The sequence below is a fragment of the Bos indicus x Bos taurus genome, chromosome 22, assembly GCF_003369695.1.
Source record: "Bos indicus x Bos taurus breed Angus x Brahman F1 hybrid chromosome 22, Bos_hybrid_MaternalHap_v2.0, whole genome shotgun sequence".
In the NCBI taxonomy this organism is placed as follows: Eukaryota; Metazoa; Chordata; class Mammalia; order Artiodactyla; family Bovidae; genus Bos; species Bos indicus x Bos taurus.
This window is the reverse complement of record NC_040097.1, coordinates 7,242,602-7,263,996: the sequence shown is the minus strand read 5'-3', so window position 1 is coordinate 7,263,996 and position 21,395 is coordinate 7,242,602. Positions and strand designations below refer to the sequence as shown.

The following is a 21,395-nucleotide window of genomic DNA, read 5'->3' as shown; positions in this document are numbered from 1 at the left end:
TAACCCTCAGAAGTGTCAAAGTCACGGATTCCTGGAAATCACTTGGCTGTTCATTCCGGCCCTCACAGGTCCATGTGCCTCTCCCGCATCCCTCTGCCGTGAGGCTGCCTCCATGGTCCCGAGGAATGACCGTGCCTCCAGCTGCAGACACTCACTCACACTTGCTCCGGGCCAGCTAGCGCCACCAGCACTTTAGAACTATGCCCTTGTGTAATCACAACCACACCCTGCGATACTGATGCCCCAGGTTCCAGAGGGGCGAAGTTGGAAGGCTGGACGCAGCAGCCTGGCCGTGGGGTCTGTGCTCTGGTCCAACCAAGTCGGGCTTTCCAGCTTTTCCCCGTGGGAGCTCCAGGCTAATAAGCATGTGAATGCAGGGATCTCGGCCTGCTCACCTAGTGATTCAGGGGGAGAGAGGCTGGGTGCTGAGAAGTGGTCAGTCTAAGTCCTTCCATGCTTAAAGCTTCTCCATGCTGGCTGCGAGCTGGAATCACCTGGGGGAGCTTTTAAAACTCAGACCCAGGCCCCACCCAGACCAGTGAAATCTGAGTCACTGCCCGATGCAGCCTGGGTGTCAGAGTTTTTAAAGCCTCCCTTCCTCTGAGTGATTTAAGTCATGTTTGTGTAGCCAAGGTTGGCGACCAGGCTGTGCTGAACAACAATGAATGGACGCAGTCAGTCCCCCCTAGGCCAGGCGGACCCAGGGGGGCTGTGGTCTGGGCTTCAGATCCACAGGGACCCCCCGCCTGATGGGGGCGCAGTCCCGGCTGTCACTCCACTTTGGTTTGCTCCACGCGGCCTTTCTCTCCACCAGTCCGCCTCGCTCAGCAGTCCAGCCCGAGGGTCTGTGCAGGGTGCTGGTCCACGAGGGTGAAAGTAAAAGCTGCAAGGCCTCGGATGTGAGGCCAGGAGGTCATGCAGCCGCACGTTGCCTCCTGTTGGTCAGACCTGGACACAGGTCAGCCCGGGTCACGGGCAGGGGCAGAGGGCACCGCCTCTCAAGGGGAGTTGCTGGTGGTCACCTTTGGAAGCATTTTAGGTCAAAGCTAGAAACCGGCTTGGAGGGGTCGTTTTCTGCCAGGGGTCCCAGCAGCACAGGGGCCTAAGCACTTTCCAGGTGACAGACGTGGGCTCCAGCTCCTTACCAGCAGAGTGGCCCTAGCCCATCAGGTAATGCTGTTGGGGCTCATTTCTGTTTCCTGTGAAATATAGGGGTTGAACCCATTGGGGTTAGACTTGCTTCTGTCAGCGGGGAGTTTTTATCTAATGAAATCTGATCCACGTGGGGCTGGTTTTTGGCAGAGCAGAGGTGGGACCCTAACCCCCCTCCCTCCCCCACTCAGTTCAGCATTTCTCTTTAGCTCTTGGCCTTGGGTCATGTTCATCATACCTGCACCATCTCAGTTCAGTTCAGTCTCTCAGTTGTGTCCAACTCTTTGCGACCCCATGAACCGCAACACGCCAGGCCTCCCTGTCCATCACCAACTCCCGGAGTTCACCCAACCCTCTGCACCATTTAGGCACTCTGGTTTCTAAGGGAGAGAGAACCCAGCTGGAACTAGCTGATGCAGAAGAAGCCCTTCCTGGCTCTACCTGCAAAGTCCAGGAGTGGAACTGCTTCAGGTGTAGCTTGACTCAGGCTTAACAGGAGTCATCAGTACCTGCTCGTCTGTCTTAGATACAGAAGAAGGCTGCGGTGGGAACAAACCGCAGTCCCCTCGAACTTCCAGACACAGTGACTGTTAGGAAATGCCCGTCTCCACCCAGGTAGCAAGGACAGGACCCAAGTCTTATTCCTGCTGGGCCTTGCTAGGGGCTTGTGGAAATAAAGACCACCCAGATGAGAGCAAGCAGAGGCTATTTATCCGGAGTTTGTTACGACGAGGGAGTCCCATCACTTGCATTTGACAGAGACTCCAGGGCAGGCAGAGGACTGGGGATTGTGTTGGGTGTGTGACTGCTTAGGCAGGGGGTCTCTGGCTTTTTCCTCTTGGTCCTGAGTTGGAGGGAACACAGGTTCAGAAAGCTGCAGTCAGTGACCCAGTCCTGACCGCTCCTAGCTGATGACTGCAGGTACTGCGGTTTGGGTTCCTGGGCTGGAGGCTACAGAGGTTGTGGGCCAGAGTTCATTTGTCATAGACAATCTGGCCATTGTCCCTTTGATTCGATCTCTCCCACCCAGCATAGAGCCGAGATGTTTTCAGCAGACACCCACGAGATTGGTGGGAGTGTGGGGCCCCTGCCCGCCTGTCCCTCTGCCCAAGCCCCACCTGTGCCCGGGGTGGGGGACAGCCTTTGGCTCCTGGTCTGCCTTCAGGAGCTCCTGCCCTTTGGGGACCAGTGACCTCTTCCAAGAGCCTCCCCTCAGGGCCGCCTCCCGTCCTCCCACCCCAACCTTTGGCCTCCACCCGCACCTCTGAGTGTTTCTTTTGACCCCGCAGGACCCCCTGCCGTGGTCCGTGTGCCCGCTGAATGGCAACCGCACGGGCTACATCGAGGAGTGTGAGAAGGCCTCGTCCACGCAGTACTTCTGGTACCGGAAGACCCTCAACATCTCGCCATCCATCCAGGAGAGCGGGGCGGTGCAGTGGGAGCCGGCGCTGTGCCTCATCCTGGCCTGGCTGGTGGTGTACCTGTGCATCCTGCGGGGCACCGAGTCCACCGGCAGGGTAGGACTTGGGGGGTTAGTGCCCCAGGCAGCGGCGAGGCCGCCTCCGCAGCCATACGAGTCCACCTGGCCCCTTGCTCCTGGCCAGCCCGGTCACCTTCTCCAGCCCGCCTTGTGTCTCTAACACTGGCTGGTCTGTTTATGCTGTTAGTCCTAGCGTGGCGCCGTCCTCGCTGTAGCCTGTGGCATCTTTTGATGCGGTGTGCGCGCCTCTCTCCGGCTGTGGCATGTAGTCTCAGGAGGTGTGGTGTGCTGGTTTACTTGCCCCACAGCACATGGGATCCTAGTTCTCTAACCAGGGATCAGACCCCTGTCCCCTGCACCAGAAGGCGGGTCCGAGACCACCGGACCACCAGGGTAGTCCCCCCACTGTGTGTTTCTTGAGGCATCGAGACCAGAGCTACCCACAGTATTTTAGGTGTCCAGTGACACCCCAGTACCGTGTCTAGTAGGTTATCTTCTTTCGGTTTCCGGGGCCCCGTGATGGCCAGCATCTTAGTCCCAATAACCCCCATCTCACCATCAAAAAGCTGAGATTCTACAGCAACTCACTCTGTCCCATCTTGAAGTTTGGAGGATATTTTATGCTCAGAAAAAAGGTTTCACCAATGGCCTCTGCCAAATTATCATGAACATGATCCAGAAGATCCAAGGGCAGTATCTGCAAATGTGGAGATTCAGTGTTCAGTTCAGTTCAGTCGCTCAGTCATGTCCGACTTTGCGACCCCATGAACCGCAGCTTGCCAGGCCTCCCTGTCCATCACCAGCTCCTGGAGTCCAGCCAAACCCATGTCCATCAAGTCGGTGATGCCATCCAACCATCTCATCCTCTGTTGTCCCCTTCTCCTCCTGCCTTCAATCTTTCCTAGCATCAGGGTCTTTTCAAATGAGTCAGCTCTTTGCATCTGGTGGCCAAAATATTGGAGTTTCAGCGATGAGGCCATCCCTTTTCCAGATCACTGAGAAACTTGCTAAATGAGGACACGTCATGACAGGAAGACTGACTATTTCCTCGGCTTAAGCTACGCCCCCCTCCATGACAAAAGTGCCCAACAGTTGTTAGTTTATGGTGTACAGCAAAGCGATTCAGTTGTGGGTATTCTTTTCATATTCTTTTCCTTTATGGTTTATTACAGGATATTTAGTGCATCCTGCGCTAGACAATAGTGAAAGGTTGTTGTTGAATCACGGGAATACACCGGGATTCTTGGCCCCCGGAGGAGAAGAATTCAATCAGGGGCCAGAGACGAGGCTTGATCGCTCAGAGCTTTTGTGTAATAAAGTTTTATTAAAGTATAAAGGAGATAGAGAAAGCTTCTGACATAGGCATCAGAAGAGGGTAGAAAGAGTACCCCCTTGCTAGTGTTAACAATGAAGTTATCTAATCCAAAGAATATCTGGGGGTTGTAAAGACCTCACCAGACCTACTCCCATAATTTACATTTTAAGATAACACTGTCCTCAGGCAAGATACATCCTTGTAAAGACCAGGTCTACTCCCATAATTAACATTTTAAGATAACAGAAGGTTGAATCCAAAGACTGTCCTTAGGCAGGATACATTATTGTTATATAATCCTAAGGAATGTGGAGAAAGAAAAAAAGTTTGTCCTTTCTTCCTCCTTGAGAATTCCAGAGCCCTCTCTCCTTGGGGACCCCTAGACTCCCTATCAACCTGCCTAGGAAATGACTCTCTCAATGGGACTTTGCTGTTTATCCATTATATGTATATATGTTTTATAGTTTGCATCGGCTAATCCCAGACTCCAGTCCAAGCCCCCCACCCCCTTTTCCTTAGCAACCACAAATCTGTTCTCTGTTTTGTAGCTACGTTCATTTCTGTCATATTTTGGATTCCACGTGTAAGTGATATCATATGGTACTTGTCATTCTGACTGACTTCAGTTAGTACAACTTGTGGGCCCATCCGTGTCACTGCAGATGGCATGATTTCATTCTCTTTATGGCTGAGTCGGAGAAGGCAGTGGCACCCCACTCCAGTCCTCTTGCCTGGAAAATCCCATGGACGGAGGAGCCCAGTAGGCTGCAGTCCGTAGGGTCGCTGAGAGTCTGACCCGACTTCACTTTCACTTTTCACTTTCATGCATTGGAGAAGGAAATGGCAACCCACTCCAGTGTTCTTGCCTGGAGAATCCCAGGGATGGTGGAGCCTGAAGTGACTTGGCAGCAGTAGCAGCAGCATGGCTGAGTAATAGTCCATTGCTTACATATATCACATCTTCTTTATTCATCTGTTGACGGACATTCAGGCTGTCCCCATGTCTTGTCTGTCATGAATAGCGCTGCTGTGAACGTAAGGGTGCATGTATCTTTTTTACTTTTAGTTTTGTCTGAGTATATGCCCAGGAGTGGGACTGCTGGGTCATATGGCGACTCTAGTTTTCGGAGGCTTTCTCTAGTGGCTGTGCCATCTTACATTCCCACCAACAGTGTGGGAGGGCTCCCTTTTCTGCACACTCTCTCCAGCATTTGCTATTTGTAGACTTTTTTTAATGACGGCCACTCTGACCGGTGTGAGGCGATGCCTCATTGTAGTTTTGATTTGTCTAGTGACTAGCGACGTTGAACATCTTTTCATGTGCCCATTGTCCATCTGAGTGTCTTTGGGGAAATGTCTCTTTAGGGCTTCTGCCCATCTTTGGATTGGGTTGTGTTTTTTTTTGTTTTTTGTTGTAGCTGTTACTGAGTCATAGGAGCTCCAACAGCTGTATTTATGGGGGTGAATTTTGTTAAACCCTGGGTGCTGTATGTTGGCTTTCTTTGTTGGACTCTGCTTTCTTCCCCTCCCAGGTTTGTTTTCAGATTATTCACAAACGGTTTTTCCAAGTAGTTTAGCCTGGATCACACATCCAGCAATCCTTCTAGCTTCTCTGACTGGGGAGAGGTGAGCCAGCCTGGTCTCGACTGAAGAGAGCTCTCCAGGAAACGTGCCGACCTGAGGGGGACCAAGGTCACCAAACCTTGCTGACCTTGGGGGCGACCAAGGCCTGGCTCCGTGTGTCCCCCGAGTGCCCCTGGTTACAGACAGTGGTCACCCCTTCCCTGTTGTCTCTTGATTTCCTTCAGCTCACTGGCCAGATGCCCTCTCTTTCCACTTTCCCATTCCCATCTTGAACCTGGTTTATCTTCGTGTAATCTCATGTGGCTGTATTACACATCTCAAGTTACAATATCCTCACTTAAGAAGCAATCATAGAAGACACACCTGACTTTTGCCTGCTGTCCCCAGGGTGACAGGGCAGAGCACCACTCAGGTGTCCTTGGAAATTCTTGGGAAGATAGTGCCACACCTCAGTGGGAGTGGAGGGCCGGGTGCAGCTGGACTTGAGTCACCAGCTCTGGTTCTCACAGGGGGACCCAAACATGACGGGAACTGCTTTTACTTAAAAAAAAAAAAAAAACAAAAAACAAGAAAGAAAAGAAACAAACCCAAAACAATCCCCTCCCGCAGCCACAGAAGATAACCACGCAGACAAAAAAATGTGCACAGTGTTGGAAAAGGGGCTCTGCTGCACATACAAGTTGATCTGCAGAAAAACTAATTCCAGCCCCGTGTGGGCATCCGTGCACTCGAAGGCCTCTATTGTAAGACTTTGTGGAAACACTGTGCAGTGTGGAAAAGCTACCATGAAAGTCGAAGATAAAACATCAGTGAACCCATGACATACGTCAGCAGGGAAAGAACTGGTTGACAAAAAACATCCCACTGATATGCGCCTTTAAAGCCCAGGGAAGGCCTCTCTCACCTTCTGAGGTGGCCCACACTCTATGTGGGGTGTGCTTCCCTCTGAATACATCTACTTTGTACCTTAAAGAAAAAGCCCGTGGAAGTGAGGCCTTTCATGAAAACCATTGCATTGCTATTGTATTTTTCACAGGAACACCAGATGACACTGCTTTTCCTTTATACACTCATGGCCAAGCTTGTCTCGGGCCCCAGTCCTGGGGGTGCCTGACCTTCCTCCAAGCTCCTGGGTTTTTTTTGCCTTTCAGAGATGATATAAATCCTGTGTGACTGCTTCCTGCTCTGCCTGGGCCATGAGGAAGCTCAGATCAGTCTGGCTCAGAATCTGGGTAGCACCTCACCTCTTCTGTGAGCCGCCTTTTCCTCAGGGCGCATCTTCCTGGATTGCCCACATTTTCTTTTTACACGGATATCTCATGATGTATTCCTGTGGGCAGCCTTGAGTCCTTTCTGGAATAAGGTTGAGTTGCAGGGAGGCTGGAGGACAGAGCTTTCCAGGACCTGTTCCTCTTCTCCACTGAACAGGAGATTTCCTGGGGGTCACACGCATGGGCATCCATGTCCACCACCCAGTTCCCCAAACTCAGAACCCGTGTCTGACCAAGAACCACAATACCTTCCCAGCTGTCGGTCACCCAAACAGCCAAGATGGTGCTGTGGCGTTCCGTGGGGGTGGCGGGTCTGCCTTCCTTGGGCCTGAGAGCCCTGTGGTCCCCGCTTCTCCAGGGAGCTGACTCTGTGCTCTGGGGCCCACAGGTGGTGTACTTCACTGCATTGCTGCCCTACTGTGTGCTCATCATCTACCTGGTCAGGGGCCTCACGCTCCATGGAGCCACCAATGGCCTGGCATACATGTTCACTCCCAAGGTATGGGCTGGAGGGGAGGGGCCCCAAGGGTACCCCCATTCATTCCCCCACCTTCCAGGACGGGTGGAAGGGTGAGACCAAGCGGGAGTGGAGCAGTCGTGAGCCCGCCAGGCAGTGAGGGTCATGGCTTCCCTGTCCTCAGCCAGGGAGCCCCCACGCCTGTGAATGCTGTGGCGTGACCCTGTGGTCCACCTTCATGCTCATCCTCCCTGCCCCCAACCTCTGCTGCCCCAGTCTCACCCCAAACCCTCCACTCCAGCTGCGGACCAAGTTGTTCACCAGGAGCATCCCTGCAGTCAGCTCACCCTCCTGCTCGCACTTCTAGGCACCCCTTTCCCTATGGGGGTGAACCCACACACGGCAGGGCCCCTCATGATCCTGTTGAGAGAGCCCCTGTTGCCTTTGGGACGCGACAGTCATTTAGCAAGTCTGGTCCCTGGAAACAGTGACTGGAGCAGCATTGCCCCTAACGTCAGTGCCGGAGCACAAGTCAGCCTTGGGCACCAGCACCTCCATTTCTGGAGGCCGAGACCCATGCAGTGCGTGGGTCATGGATCAGGGGCTCAATTCCTTTGAGAACTATTTTATCTGACACCATCTCCTCTGGGTAAGAGGCAGTGGGGGCTGTGACATGAGGATGTGTTTTATCCGCTGAGAACCTGGCCCTGCCAGGTTCGAGCCTCAGGCCTGCCCTGGCTGGCTCTGTGCCGCAGGCCAGTTCCTTCCCCTCTCTGGGCCCCCGCCCCCTGCTGGTCTGAGAGCCTGGGGTTCCCACCTGGGGTTCACCCACGCTGTCCCCACTGGCTTTCCCCCCCAACCGCTCCCCACAGATGGAGCAGTTGGCCAACCCCAAGGCCTGGATCAACGCAGCCACCCAGATCTTCTTCTCACTCGGCCTGGGGTTCGGCAGCCTCATCGCCTTTGCCAGCTACAACGAGCCCTCCAACAACTGCCAGAAGCACGCCATTATCGTGTCCATCATCAACAGCTCCACCTCCATCTTTGCCAGCATCGTCACCTTCTCCATCTATGGCTTCAAGGCCACCTTCAACTACGAGAGCTGCTTGAACAAGTAAGCCTGGGCCACCTGGTGGGCCCCAGGTCTCAAGGGGGGCAGTGAGCCTGCACGGGCCTGAGCTGAAGGGCCTCTGAGAAGAGGCAGAGCCCGGAAATCAAGGGGTATTTTGATACCCCTTGGGGCAAAGGGCACTGTCTTTGCCACCCTCGATCCAGGGTTCAAATCAGAACCACTGGCATCTGCCTGAGGGGATGAGGGCAGTTTTGTGTATTCAGAGCACTTAGCACCAAAGGGCATTCAATACATGGGAAACCAGCTTCTTCTGCCCCATCTCCCCCACCTCAGAGGTAACCAAGAGCTCCCCAGCTGAGCCGTGGAGCCTGCAGAATCTTTCTGGTGCCCCCTTACCCAAAACAAGAAACATCATCCAGAAGCTATGCTGGCCAGTACAGCAGTCCCTAGCCACAAGGGCTATTTACAAATTTAAGTGTAAATTGGTTTAACACTAGCTAAAATTTTGTTCTGTTGTTGTTGTTCAGTGGGTAAGTCGTATCTGACTTTGCCACCCCATGGACTGCAGCACACCAGGCTTCCCTGTCGTCCACTGTCTCCCAGAGTTTGCTCAAACTCATGTCCATTGAGTCAGTGATGCCATCCAACCATCTCATCCTCTGTCACCCCCTTTTCCTGCCTTCAATCTTGCCCAACATCAGGGTCTTTTCCAGTGAGTCAGCTCTTCGCATCAGGTGGCCAGAGTATTGGAGCTTCAGCATCAGTCCTTCCAATGAATATTCAGGGTCCGATGTCCTTTTAGGATTGACTGGTTTAATCTTTTGCTGTCCAGGGCACTCTCAAGAACCTTCTCCAGCACCACAGTTCAAAAACATCCATTCTTGATTTAAGATTGGTCTCCATCTCGGCGTAAGGTAGTTGAAATCAGCCTCTCAGCGGCTCTAGCCTCATTCGAGTACTCAGTGGCCACGTGTGGCGAGTGGGTACGAGATTGGAGAGCACTCAAGTAGAACTTGCCCATCGTTGCTGGAGGTTCTCTGACAACGCTGATCCTGAGGTTAAAATAGCCCACCCAGCCATGTGGGTTTGGTTCCTTTGGTCATCACCGTTTCTATCTGAGGCTCCTTCAAAGTCATTTACAATCACCCTGTCCTTTAAAAGCTCACCAATCAACACATTCCATAGGTGGGAGAGGGTTTGGTGACAGCCACCTTTGTAACCAACTGCTGTGCTTGCAGGGTGATTCTGCTGCTGACCAACTCTTTCGACCTTGAAGATGGCTTTTTGACAGCCAACAACCTGGAGCAAGTGAAAGATTACCTGGCATCTGCGTACCCCAGCAAGTACAGCGAGGTGTTCCCACAGATTAAAAACTGCAGCTTGGAAACGGAGCTGGAGACGGTAAGCTGCTGGCAAAATCGTGACTTGCTTCACCCACACTCTTCACAGGGGCCTTTGACCCTGCCCATGAGAAAAAGCGACTTGAGGGGTACACACACCCCGTGAAAATCAGGGAAAACTCTGAATTGTCTTCCCTGTGCCTCTTAGAGGATGAGCGCCCTGCCCACCATTCTCCCGGGTGCTGCATGGGCATCCCAGTCACTACACAGCTCCTTTGGGAACCCTGTGTCCTTTGCTTCTTTAACTTGGCTCTTTTCAAAATTTAAAAATAGAAGAAAGGATGAAGAGTACTTAAACAAACACCCACCTGTCCACCTCTCAGAATGAAAAATTTAAACATTTTGTCAATTTGGGGCTCAGATTTTCTTTTTTATGTAAAAGGAAAGAACATTTTAGGGACAAAGGTAGAATTCTCTTTGTTACTCTCCCGAAAAATCTATCCTATTCCCAGAGCCCAGAACCTTCGTTCTGACGACTTTATTTCCCATATATATCATGGGTAATGTCGTTTTTCTTGGCAGTTTTTAAGTGGAAATAAGTGGTCCTAAGAGAGACCTTTCTCATTCAGCATTTTATTTGAGATTGCTCTGTGGGGATACACATGGACTCCCATCCATTCACTGTAAGAGTGACACTTGGTTCTATCATACATACCCCACACTTGATTGAACCTGAGCCACCGGCACTGGAAGCCTGGAGTCCCCAGCTGGACCCCAGAGAATGCTCTGTGACCTTCCCTACTGATAAATATTAGGGCTTTTCAAAAAACTTCTGCTACAAAAATCGCTCTTGAATACATTTTACAGAATTAAATTGCTATGCTGGGACCTCTATTTTTAAAAATGTTAAAAAAAATTTGAACTCTGCTTGATTTAAAATCTGTTATTTTCTTATAAACATCACAGTGATTCAGTTACACATAAATTTTTCTTCATATACTTTTGCATTAAGGGTTAGTATAGATTATTGAATACAGTTCCTTGTGCTATAAGTATTACCTTGTTTATCCAATATATCAATAGATTGTGTGTGTGTGTGTGTGTGTGTGTGTGTGTGTGTAAGTTTTCATCTCCAGGTCTAACTCCCAATTCAACCTTCCTTAGCACCACCCTCCATGCAATCACAAGAATATTCTCAATGTTTGTGGCTTTCTTCTTTCATAGAAAAGTTCCTTTTAGTCATATTATTTTGTAAATTATTATTAATATAATTTTATTTTATGAGTACAGTTGATTCATGCTATTGTGTTTGTTTTGGGTATCCATCAACTTCAAACAGTTATACATAAAAGTATATCTATTATTTTTCAGATTCTTTTCCCATATAGGTTATTAAAGACTGTAGAGTACAATTTCCTGTGTTATAGAGTAGGTATAATTGATACCTCTTTTATATATATATTAGTGTGTATATATTAATTCCAACCTAAATATTTATACTTCCCCAACCTGGCTTTTCCCCTGTGGTAACCATAAGTTTCTTTGTGAATCTATGAGTTTGTTGCTATTTTGTAAACAACTACATTGGTATCCATTTTTTAAAATTTATTTATTTAAATTTATTCATTTTAATTGGAGGCTAATTACTTTACAATATTGTAGTGGTTTTGCCATACACTGACATGAATCAGCCTCGGGTGTACACGTGTTCCCCATCCTGAACTCCCCTCCCTCCTGCCTCCCCATCCCATTCCTCTGGGTCATCCCAGTGCACCAGCCCTGAGCACCCTGTTTCATGCATCGAACCTGGACTGGCAATCTGTTTCACATATGATAACATACATGTTTCAATGCCATTCTCCGATATCAGCCTGCCCTCACCCTCTCCCACAGAGTCCAAACGACCGTTCTATACATGTGTGTCTCTTTTGCTGTCTCACATATATGGTTATCATTACTATCTTTCTGAATTCCATATATATGCATTGGCTATGGTTTTTCCTGTGGTCATGTATGGATGTGAGAGTTGGTCTGTGAAGAAGGCTGAGCGCTGAAGAATTGATGCTTTTGAACTGTGGTGTTGGAGAAGACTCTTGAGAGTCCCTTGGACTGCAAGGAGATCCAACCAGTCCATTCTGAAGGAGATCAGCCCTGGGTTTCTTTGGAAGGAATGATGCTAAAGCTGAAACTCCAGTACTTTGGCCACCTCATGCGAAGAGTTGACTCATTGGAAAAGACTCTGATGCTGGGAGGGATTGGGTGTAGGAGGAGAAGGGGACGACAGAGGATGAGATGGCTGGATGGCATCACTGACTCGATGGACATGAGTCTGAGTGAACTCCGGGAGTTGGTGATGGACAGGGAGGCCTGGCGTGCTGCGATTCATGGGCTCGCAAGGAGTTGGACACGACTGAGTGACTTAACTGAACTGATACTGTACTGATGTTTTTCTTTCTGGCTTACTTCACTCTGTATAATAGGCTCCAGTTTCATCCACTTCATTAGAACTGATTCAAATGTATCCTTTTTAATGGCTGAGTAATACTCCATTGTGTATATGTACCATAGCTTTCTTATCCATTCATCTGCTGATGGACATCTAGGTTGCTTCCATGTCCTGGCTATTATAAACAGTGCTGTGATGAACATTGGGGTACATGTGTCTCTTTCAATTCTGGTTTCCTCAGTGTATATGCCCAGCAGTGGGATTGCTGGGTCATAAGGCAGTTCTATTTCCAGTTTTTTTTAAGGAATCTCCACACTGTTCTCCATAGTGGCTGTACTAGTTTGCATTCCCACAAACTGTGTAAGAGGGCCCTTTTCTCCATACCCTCTCCAGCATTTACTGTTTGTAGACTTTTTGATAGTAGCCATTCTGACTGGAATGAAATGGTACCTCGTTGTGGTTTTGATTTGCATTTCTCTGATAATGAGTGATGTTGAGCATCTTTTCATGTGTTTGTTAGCCATCTGTATGTCTTCTTTGGAGAAATGTCTATTTAGTTCTTCGGCCCATTATTTGATTGGGTTGTTTATTTTTCTGGAATTGAGCTGCAGGAGTTGCTTGTATATTTTTGAGATTAATTCTTTGTCAGTTGCTTCATTTGCTATTATTTTCTCCCATTCTGAAGGCTATCTTTTCACCTTGCTTACAGTTTCCTTTGTTATGCAAAAGCTTTTAATTTTAATTAGGTCCCTTTTGTTTATTTTTGCTTCTATTTCCATTACTCTGAGAGGTGGGTCATAGAGGATCCTACTGTGATTTATGTTGGAGAGTGTTTTGCCTATGTTTTCCTCTAGGAGTTTTATAGTTTCTGGTCTTATGTTTACATCTTTAATCCATTTTGAATTTATTTTTGTGTATGGTGTTAGAAAGTGTTCTAGTTTCATTCTTTTACAAGTGGTTGACCAGTTTTCCCAGCACCACTTGTTAAAGAGATTGTCTTTAATCCATTGTATATTCTTGCCTCCTTTGTCAAAGATAAGGTGTCCATAGGTGTGTGGATTTATCTCTGGGCTTTCTATTTTGTTCCATTGATCTATATTTATGTCTTTGTGCCAGTACCATACTGTCTTGATGACTGTAGCTTTGTAGTATAGCCTGAAGTCAGGCAGGTTGATTCCTCCAGTTCCATTCTTCTTTCTCCAGATTGCTTTGGCTATTCGAGGTTTTTTGTATTTCCATAAAAATTGTGAAGTTATTTCTTCTAGCTCTGTGAAAAATACTATTGGTAGCTTGATAGGGATTGCATTGAATCTATAGATTGCTTTGGGTAGTATACTCATTTTTACTATATTGATTCACCCGATCCATGAACATGGTATGTTTCTCTATCTATTAGTGTCCTCTTTGATTTCTTTCACCAGTGTTTTATAGTTTTCTATATATAGGTCCTTTGTTTCTTTAGGTAGATATATTCCTAAGTATTTTATTCTTTTCATTGCAGTGGTGAATGGAATTGTTTCCTTAATTTCTCCTTCTGTTTTCTCATTATTAGTGTATAGGAATGCAAGGGATTTCTGTGTGTTGATTTTATATCCTGCAACTTCACTATATTCATTGATCAGCGCTAGTAATTTTCTGGTGGAGTCTTTAGGGTTCTCTATGTAGAGGATCATGTCATCTGCAAACAGTGAGAGTTTTACTTCTTTTCCAATCTGGATTCCTTTTATTTCATTTTCTGCTCTGATTGCCATGGCCAAAACTTCCAAAACTATGTTGAATAGTAGTGGTGAAAGTGGCCACCCTTGTCTTGTTCCTGGCTTTACGGGAAATGCTTTCAGTTTTTCACCATTGAGGATAATGTTTGCTGTGGGTTTGTCATATATAGCTTTTATTATGTTGAGGTATGTTCCTTCTATTCCTGCTTTCTGGAGAGTTTTTATCATAAATGGATGTTGAATTCTGTCAAAGGCTTTGTCTGCATCTATTGAGATAATCATATGGCTTTTATTTTTCAATTTGTTAACGTGGTGTATTACATTGATTGATTTGCGGATATTGAAGAATCCTTGCATCCCTCGTTTAAAGCCCACTTGGTCATGGTGTATGATCTTTTTAATGTGTTGTTGGATTCTGATTGCTAGAATTTTGTTAAGGATTTTTGCATCTAAGTTCATCAGTGATATTGGCCTGTAGTTTTCTTTTTTTGTGGCATCTTTGTCAGGTTTTGGTATTAGGGTGATGGTGGCCTCATAGAATGAGTTTGGAAGTTTATCTTCCTCTGCAGTTTTCTGGAAGAGTTTGAGTAGGATAGGTGTTAGCTCTTCTCTAAATTTTTGGTAGAATTCAGCTGTGAAGCCATCTGGACCTGGGCTTTTGTTTGCTGGAAGATTTCTGATTACAGTTTCAATTTCCGTGCTTGTGATGTGTCTGTTAAGATTTTCTATTTCTTCCTGGTTCAGTTTTGGAAAGTTGTACTTTTCCAAGAATTTGTCCATTTCTTCCACGTTGTCCATTTTATTGGCATATAATTGCCAATTATATGTAGTCTCTGGAAGGAATGATGCTAAAGCTGAAACTCCAGTACTCTGGCTACCTCATGTGAAGAGTAGACTCATTGGAAAAGACTCTGATGCTGGGAGGGTTTGGGGGCAGGAGAAGGGGACGACAGAGGATGAGATGGCTGGATGGCACCACTGACTCGATGGACTTGAGTCTGAGTGAACTCCGGGAGTTGGTGATGGACAGGGAGGCCTGGCGTGCTGCGATTCATGGGGTCGCAAAGAGGCGGACATGACTGAGCAACTGAACTGAACTGAAGTCTCTTATGATCCTTTGTATTTCTGTGTTGTCATGATCTCTCCATTTTCATTTCTACTTTTGTTGATTTGATTTTTCTCTCGTTGTTTCTTGATGAGTCTGGCTAATGGTTTGTCAATTTTATTTATCCTTTCAAAGAACCAGCTTTTAGCTTTGTTGATTTTTGCTATGGTCTCTTTTGTTTCTTTTGCATTTATTTCTGCCGTAATTTTTAAAATTTCTTTCCTTTTACTAACCCTGGGGTTCTTCATTTCTTCCTTTCTAGTTGCTTTAGGTGTAGAGTTAGGTTATTTATATGACTTTTTTCTTGTTTCTTGAGGTATGCCTGTATTGCTATGAACTTTCCCCTTAGCACTGCTTTTACAGTGTCCCACAGGTGTTAGGTTGTTGTGTTTTCATTTTCATTCATTTCTATGCATATTTTTATTTCTTCTGTGATTTGTTGGTTATTCAGCAGCATGTTGTTCAGCCTCCATATGTTGGCATTTTTAATAGTTTTTCTCCTGTAATTGAGATCTAATCTTACTGCATTGTGGTCAGAAAAGATGCTTGGAATGATTTCAATTTTTTTGAATTTACCAAGGCTAGATTTATGCCCCAGGATGTGATCTATCCTGGAGAAGGTTCCGTGTGCCCTTGAGAAAAAGGTGAAATTCATTGTTTTGGGGTGAAATGTCCTGTAGATATCAATTAGGTCTAACTGGTCTCTTGTATCATTTAAAGTTTGTGTTTCCTTGTTAATTTTCTGTTTAGTTGATCTATCCATAGGTGTGAGTGGGGTATTAAAGTCTCCCACTATTATTGTGTTATTGTTAATTTCCTCTTTCATACTTGTTAGCATTTGTCTTACATATTGTGGTGCTCCTATGTTGAGTGCATATATATTTATCATTGTTATATCTTCTTCTTGGATTGATCCTTTGATCATTATGTAGTGAGCTTTTTGTCTCTTTTTACAGCCTTTATTTTAAAGTCTATTTTATCTGATGTGAGTATTGCTACTCCTGCTTTCTTTTGGTCTCTATTTGCATGGAATATCTTTTTCCAGCCCTTCACTTTCAGTCTGTATGTGTCCCTTGTTTTGAGGTGGGTCTCTTGTAGACAACATATATAGGGATCTTGTTTTTGTATCCATTCAGCCAGTCTTTGTCTTTTGGTTGGGGCATCCAGCCCATTTACGTTTAAGGTAATTATTGATAAGTATGATCCCATCGCCATTTACTTTGTTGTTTTGGGTTCGAATTTATACACCCTTTTTGTGTTTCCTGTCTAGAGAATATCCTTTAGCATTTGTTGGAGAGCTGGTTTGGTGGTGCTGAATTCTCTCAGCTTTTGCTTGTCTGTGAAGCTTTTGATTTCTCCTTCATATTTGAATGAGATCCTTGCTGGGTACAGTAATCTGGGCTATAGGTTATTTTCTTTCATCACTTTAAGTATGTCTTGCCATTCCCTCCTGGCCTGAAGAGTTTCTACTGAAAGATCAGCTGTTATCCTTATGGGAATTCCCTTGTGTGTTATTTGTTGTTTTTTCTTTGCTGCTTTTAGTATTTGTTCTTTGTGTTTGATCTTTGTTGATTTGATTAATATGTGTTTTGGGGTGTTTCTCCTTGAGTTTATCCTGTTTGGGACTCTCTGGGTTTCTTGGACTTGGGTGATTATTTCTTTCCCCATTTTAAGTTTTCAACTATTATCTCCTCAAGCATTTTCTCATGGTCTTTCTTTTTGTCTTCTTCTTCTGGGACTCCTATGATTCCAATGTTGGAGCGTTTAATATTATACTGGAGGTCTCTGAGATTGTCCTCAATTCTTTTAATTCATTTTTCTTTTTTCCTCTCTGATTCATTTATTTCTACCATTCTATCTTCTACTTCACTAATCGTATGTTCTGCTTCCATTATTCTACTATTTGTTGCCTCCAGAGTGTTTTTTATCTCATTTATTGCATTATTCATTATATATTGACTCTCTTTTATTTCTTCTAGGTCCTTGTTAAACCTTTCTTGCATCTTCTCAATCCGTGTCTCCAGGTTATTTATCTGTGATTCCATTTTGATTTCAAGATTTTGGATCGTTTTCACTATCATTATTTGGAATTGTTTATCAGGTAGATTCCCTATCTCTTCCTCTTTGGTTTGCTTTGGTGGGCATTTATCCTGTTCCTTTACCTGCTGGGTATTCCTCTGTCTCTTCATCTTGTTTATATTGCTGAATTTGGGGTGGCCTTTCTGTTTTCTGGCAGTTTGTGGAGTTCTCTTTATTGTGGAGGTTCCTCACTCTGTGTGGGTTTGTACTGGTGGCTTGTCAAGGTTTCTTGGTTAGGGAAGCTTGTGTTGGTGTTCTGGTGGGTGAAGCTGGATTTCTTCTCTCTGGAGTGCAGTGAAGTGCCCAGTAATGGGTTATGAGATGTCAATGGTTTTGGAGTAACTTTGGGCAGCCTGTATATTGAAGCTCAGCACTGTGTTCCTGTGTTGCTGGAGAATTTGCGTGATATGTCTTGCTTTGCAACTTGTTGGCCCTTGGGTGGTGCTTGGTATCAGTGTAGGTATGGAGGCGTTTGATGAGCTCCTGTCGATTAATGTTACCTGGAGTCAGGAGTTCTCTGGTGTTCTCAGGATTTTGGACTTAAGCCTCATGCTTCTGGTTTTCAGTCTTATTTTTACAGTAGTCTCAAGACTTCTCCTTCTATACAGCACCAACGATAAAACATCTAAAGGTGAAAAGTTTCTCCACAGTGAGGGACACCCAGAGATGTTCACAGAATTACATGGAGAAGAGAAGAGGGAGGAGGGAGTTAGAGGTGACCCGAATCAGATGAGGTGGAATCAAAAGAGGAGAGAGCAAGCTAGCCAGTAATCACTTCCTTATGTGCGCTCCACAGTCTGGACTGCTCAGAGATGTTCACAGAGTTATACAGAGAAGAGGGAGGAAGGAGACAAGAGGTGACCAGGAGGATAAAAAGGGGAGAATCAAAAGGAGAGAGAAGTTATCAGTTCCCTAAGTGTTCTCCACCGTCCGGAACACACTGGTGATTCACAGAGTTGGGTAGAGAAGAGAAGGGGGAGGGAGGAGACAGAGGTGACCTGGTGGAGGAAGAGGAGAGTCCAAAGGGGGAGAGAGCAGTCAAGCCAGTAATCTCGCTCCCAGGTAAAAATGGGTACTGAAGATTGGGTTCTTAAAGGTACAAAATTGATAACAAATATCAAAAAGCAAAGATTAAAAATCTAGAGTAGAGGTTGGATTTTCAAAAATACAATATTAAAGAAAAGAATAAGAAGAAAAAGACAAAGTCACAAAAATTATAAAACATATATATGAAGTTTGATTTTAAAAAATAGGGTCTTTTTTTTTTGCAAAGTAATAGTAGGTTATAAAATTTAAAATTAAAGGAATAATAGAGGATTTAAAAATTTTTTTAATTAAAAAAAAATAAAAGAATGATCGTAAAAATAGTAAAAGTATATCTAGGACTTTCTCTGGTGGTGTTGTGGGCAGGGTGGGGTCAGTTCATTTTCATATAGTTCCTTGGTCCAGCTTATATTTCTCAAGATCTGTAGGCCCCTTCCTATGTAGTCGGTACTAACTACAGGGTTTTAATCTATTGCATCTGTCACTTCCAAGGCGGTTCCCTCTATTTTAGCTTCTTCTCTTTGCTGGTCTCTTCAGTGTCTGATTTCTTCCCTAACACAAGGAGGGCGGTGGTGGACACTTTTTTAGGCTCACTTGTTCAGTCGCGCTGTGGGGAGGGAGGGACGCTGCAAACAAATAACACTGGCGTGTGCTCGCAGTGTCTCAGCCACACTGGGCCTGCCCCCGCTCACGGCGCATGCACCCTCCCTGCCCACGCAGCTCAGGCTCTAGGTTGCTCCGCCGGGAACTGTCGGAGGCTGGCCCTGGTCTGCATGCACCTCCCAGGTCTAAGCTGCTCAGGTTCAGGCACTCAGGTAGTCCTCAGAGGTGCAGATTTGGTTGGAACTGCGTCTTGTGCCCTTCCCAGGTCCAAGCAGCTCAGGTGATGACGTGTTTGGTGAGCGCAGTCGCTGCGACTTATCACCTCCCCCATCCCTGCCACTTGGTTTTCTGGTGTACAACTGGCGCACCTTCTCAGGCAGATGTTGACTGTCCAGAACCCCAAGAAGTCTTAGTTAGCAAAGAAGCCTGCTTGCAGTTTGGTAGATAATGTCTCTCTGGGGCTGCAATTGCCCCCTTCCAGCTCTGGCTGCCTGTCACCGGAGGGGAATGGTCTGCAGCTGGCTAGTTCTGTTCAGTCCTTTGTTCTGTGCACAGGCCTGGTACTATCTTAGGTTAGGAGTTTTCACGTGGTAGCTATCCCACAGTCTGGTTTGCTGCCCAAGTTAGTTCGCTCAGACTGCCCTCAGGGCATTCAGGACCAGTCCTTACTCTAAGCAATGCAGCCGGCGCCTCCCTGCCTAGCCCCTGCTTGCTAGTGGCGGGTGCAGGCGTCTGCACTGCTTCTCCACTGGGGGAGTTACTGTTGGGCTCGTAATCTGTGGGTTTTAATTATTTATTTTTCTTCCTTGTTATGTTGCCCTCTGTGCTTCCAAGGCTCACCACAGATTTGGCAGTGAGAGTGTTTCCTGGTGTTTGGAAACTTCTCTTTTTAAGACTCCCTTGCCAGGATGGAGCTCTGTCCCTACCCCTTTTGTCTCTCTCTTTTTTTTTGTCTTTTATGTTTTTTTCCTACCTCCTTTCGAAGACAATGGGCTGCTTTTCTGGGTGCCTGATGTCCTCTGCCGACATTCAGAAGTTGTTTTGTGGAATTTACTCAGCATTTAAATGTTTGTTTGATGAATTTGTGTGGGAAAAAGTGGTCTGCCCATCCTATTCCTCCGCCATCTTCGGTTTTTTGTATTTTCATACAAATTGTGAAATTATTTGATCTAGTTCTGTGAAAAATACCGTTGGTAGCTTGATAGGGATTGCATTGAATCTATAGATTGCTTTGGGTAGTATACTCATTTTCACTATATTGATTCTTCCAACCCATGAACATGGTATATTTCTCTATCTATTTGTGTCCTCTTTGATTTCTTTCATCAGTGTTTTATAGTTTTCTATATATAGGTCCTTTGTTTCTTTAGGTAGATATATTCCTAAGTATTTTATTCTTTTCATTGCAGTGGTGAATGGAATTGTTTCCTTAATTTCTCCTTCTGTTTTCTCATTATTAGTGTATAGGAATGCAAGGGATTTCTGTGTGTTGATTTTATATCCTGCAACTTCACTATATTCATTGATCAGCGCTAGTAATTTTCTGGTGGAGTCTTTAGGGTTCTCAATGTAGAGGATCATGTCATCTGCAAACAGTGAGAGTTTTACTTCTTTTCCAATCTGGATTCCTTTTATTTCATTTTCTGCTCTGATTGCCATGGCCAAAACTTCCAAAACTATGTTGAATAGTAGTGGTGAAAGTGGCCACCCTTGTCTTGTTCCTGGCTTTACGGGAAATGCTTTCAGTTTTTCACCATTGAGGATAATGTTTGCTGTGGGTTTGTCATATATAGCTTTTATTATGTTGAGGTATGTTCCTTCTATTCCTGCTTTCTGGAGAGTTTTTATCATAAATGGATGTTGAATTCTGTCAAAGGCTTTGTCTGCATCTATTGAGATAATCATATGGCTTTTATTTTTCAATTTGTTAACGTGGTGTATTACATTGATTGATTTGCGGATATTGAAGAATCCTTGCATCCCTCGTTTAAAGCCCACTTGGTCATGGTGTATGATCTTTTTAATGTGTTGTTGGATTCTGATTGCTAGAATTTTGTTAAGGATTTTTGCATCTAAGTTCATCAGTGATATTGGCCTGTAGTTTTCTTTTTTTGTGGCATCTTTGTCAGGTTTTGGTATTAGGGTGATGGTGGCCTCATAGAATGAGTTTGGAAGTTTATCTTCCTCTGCAGTTTTCTGGAAGAGTTTGAGTAGGATAGGTGTTAGCTCTTCTCTAAATTTTTGGTAGAATTCAGCTGTGAAGCCATCTGGACCTGGGCTTTTGTTTGCTGGAAGATTTCTGATTACAGTTTCAATTTCTGTGCTTGTGATGGGTCTGTTAAGATTTTCTGTTTCTTCCTAGTTCAGTTTTGGAAAGTTGTACTTTTCTAAGGATTTGTCCATTTCTTCCAAGTTGTCCATTTTATTGGCATATAGTTGCTGATAGTAGTCTCTTGTATTTCTGTGTTGTGATTTCTCCATTTTCATTTCTACTTTTGTTGATTTGATTCTTCTCCTTTTGTTTCTTGATAAGTCTGGCTAATGGTTTGTCAATTTTACTTATCTTCTCAAAGAACCAGCTTTTAGCTTTGTTGATTTTTGCTATGGACTCTTTTGTTTCTTTTGCATTTATTTCTGCCCTAACTTTTAAGATTTCTTTCCTTCTTCTAACCGTGGGGTTCATTTCTTCCTTTTCTAGTTGCTTTAGTGTAGCTGCTGCTGCTGCTAAGTTG

General features: G+C 45.6%; 1 protein-coding gene across 4 annotated transcripts in view; it reads left to right on the top strand.

The window, feature by feature from the left end:
- Nucleotides 1–21,395, top strand: part of SLC6A20 (solute carrier family 6 member 20) — a 55,692-nt gene that overhangs the window by 15,783 nt on the left and 18,514 nt on the right. For all 4 annotated transcript variants that reach the window (XR_003507839.1, XM_027523421.1, XM_027523423.1 and 1 more), the window contains exons 4-7: nucleotides 2,442–2,669; nucleotides 7,191–7,301; nucleotides 8,132–8,373; nucleotides 9,570–9,732. Coding sequence is in view for 3 of the 4 variants with exons in the window: in XM_027523421.1 (XP_027379222.1) it covers nucleotides 2,442–2,669; nucleotides 7,191–7,301; nucleotides 8,132–8,373; nucleotides 9,570–9,732 (744 nt within the window). In the remaining variant the exon portion in view is untranslated. The remainder of the gene's footprint in view (nucleotides 1–2,441; nucleotides 2,670–7,190; nucleotides 7,302–8,131; nucleotides 8,374–9,569; nucleotides 9,733–21,395) is intronic.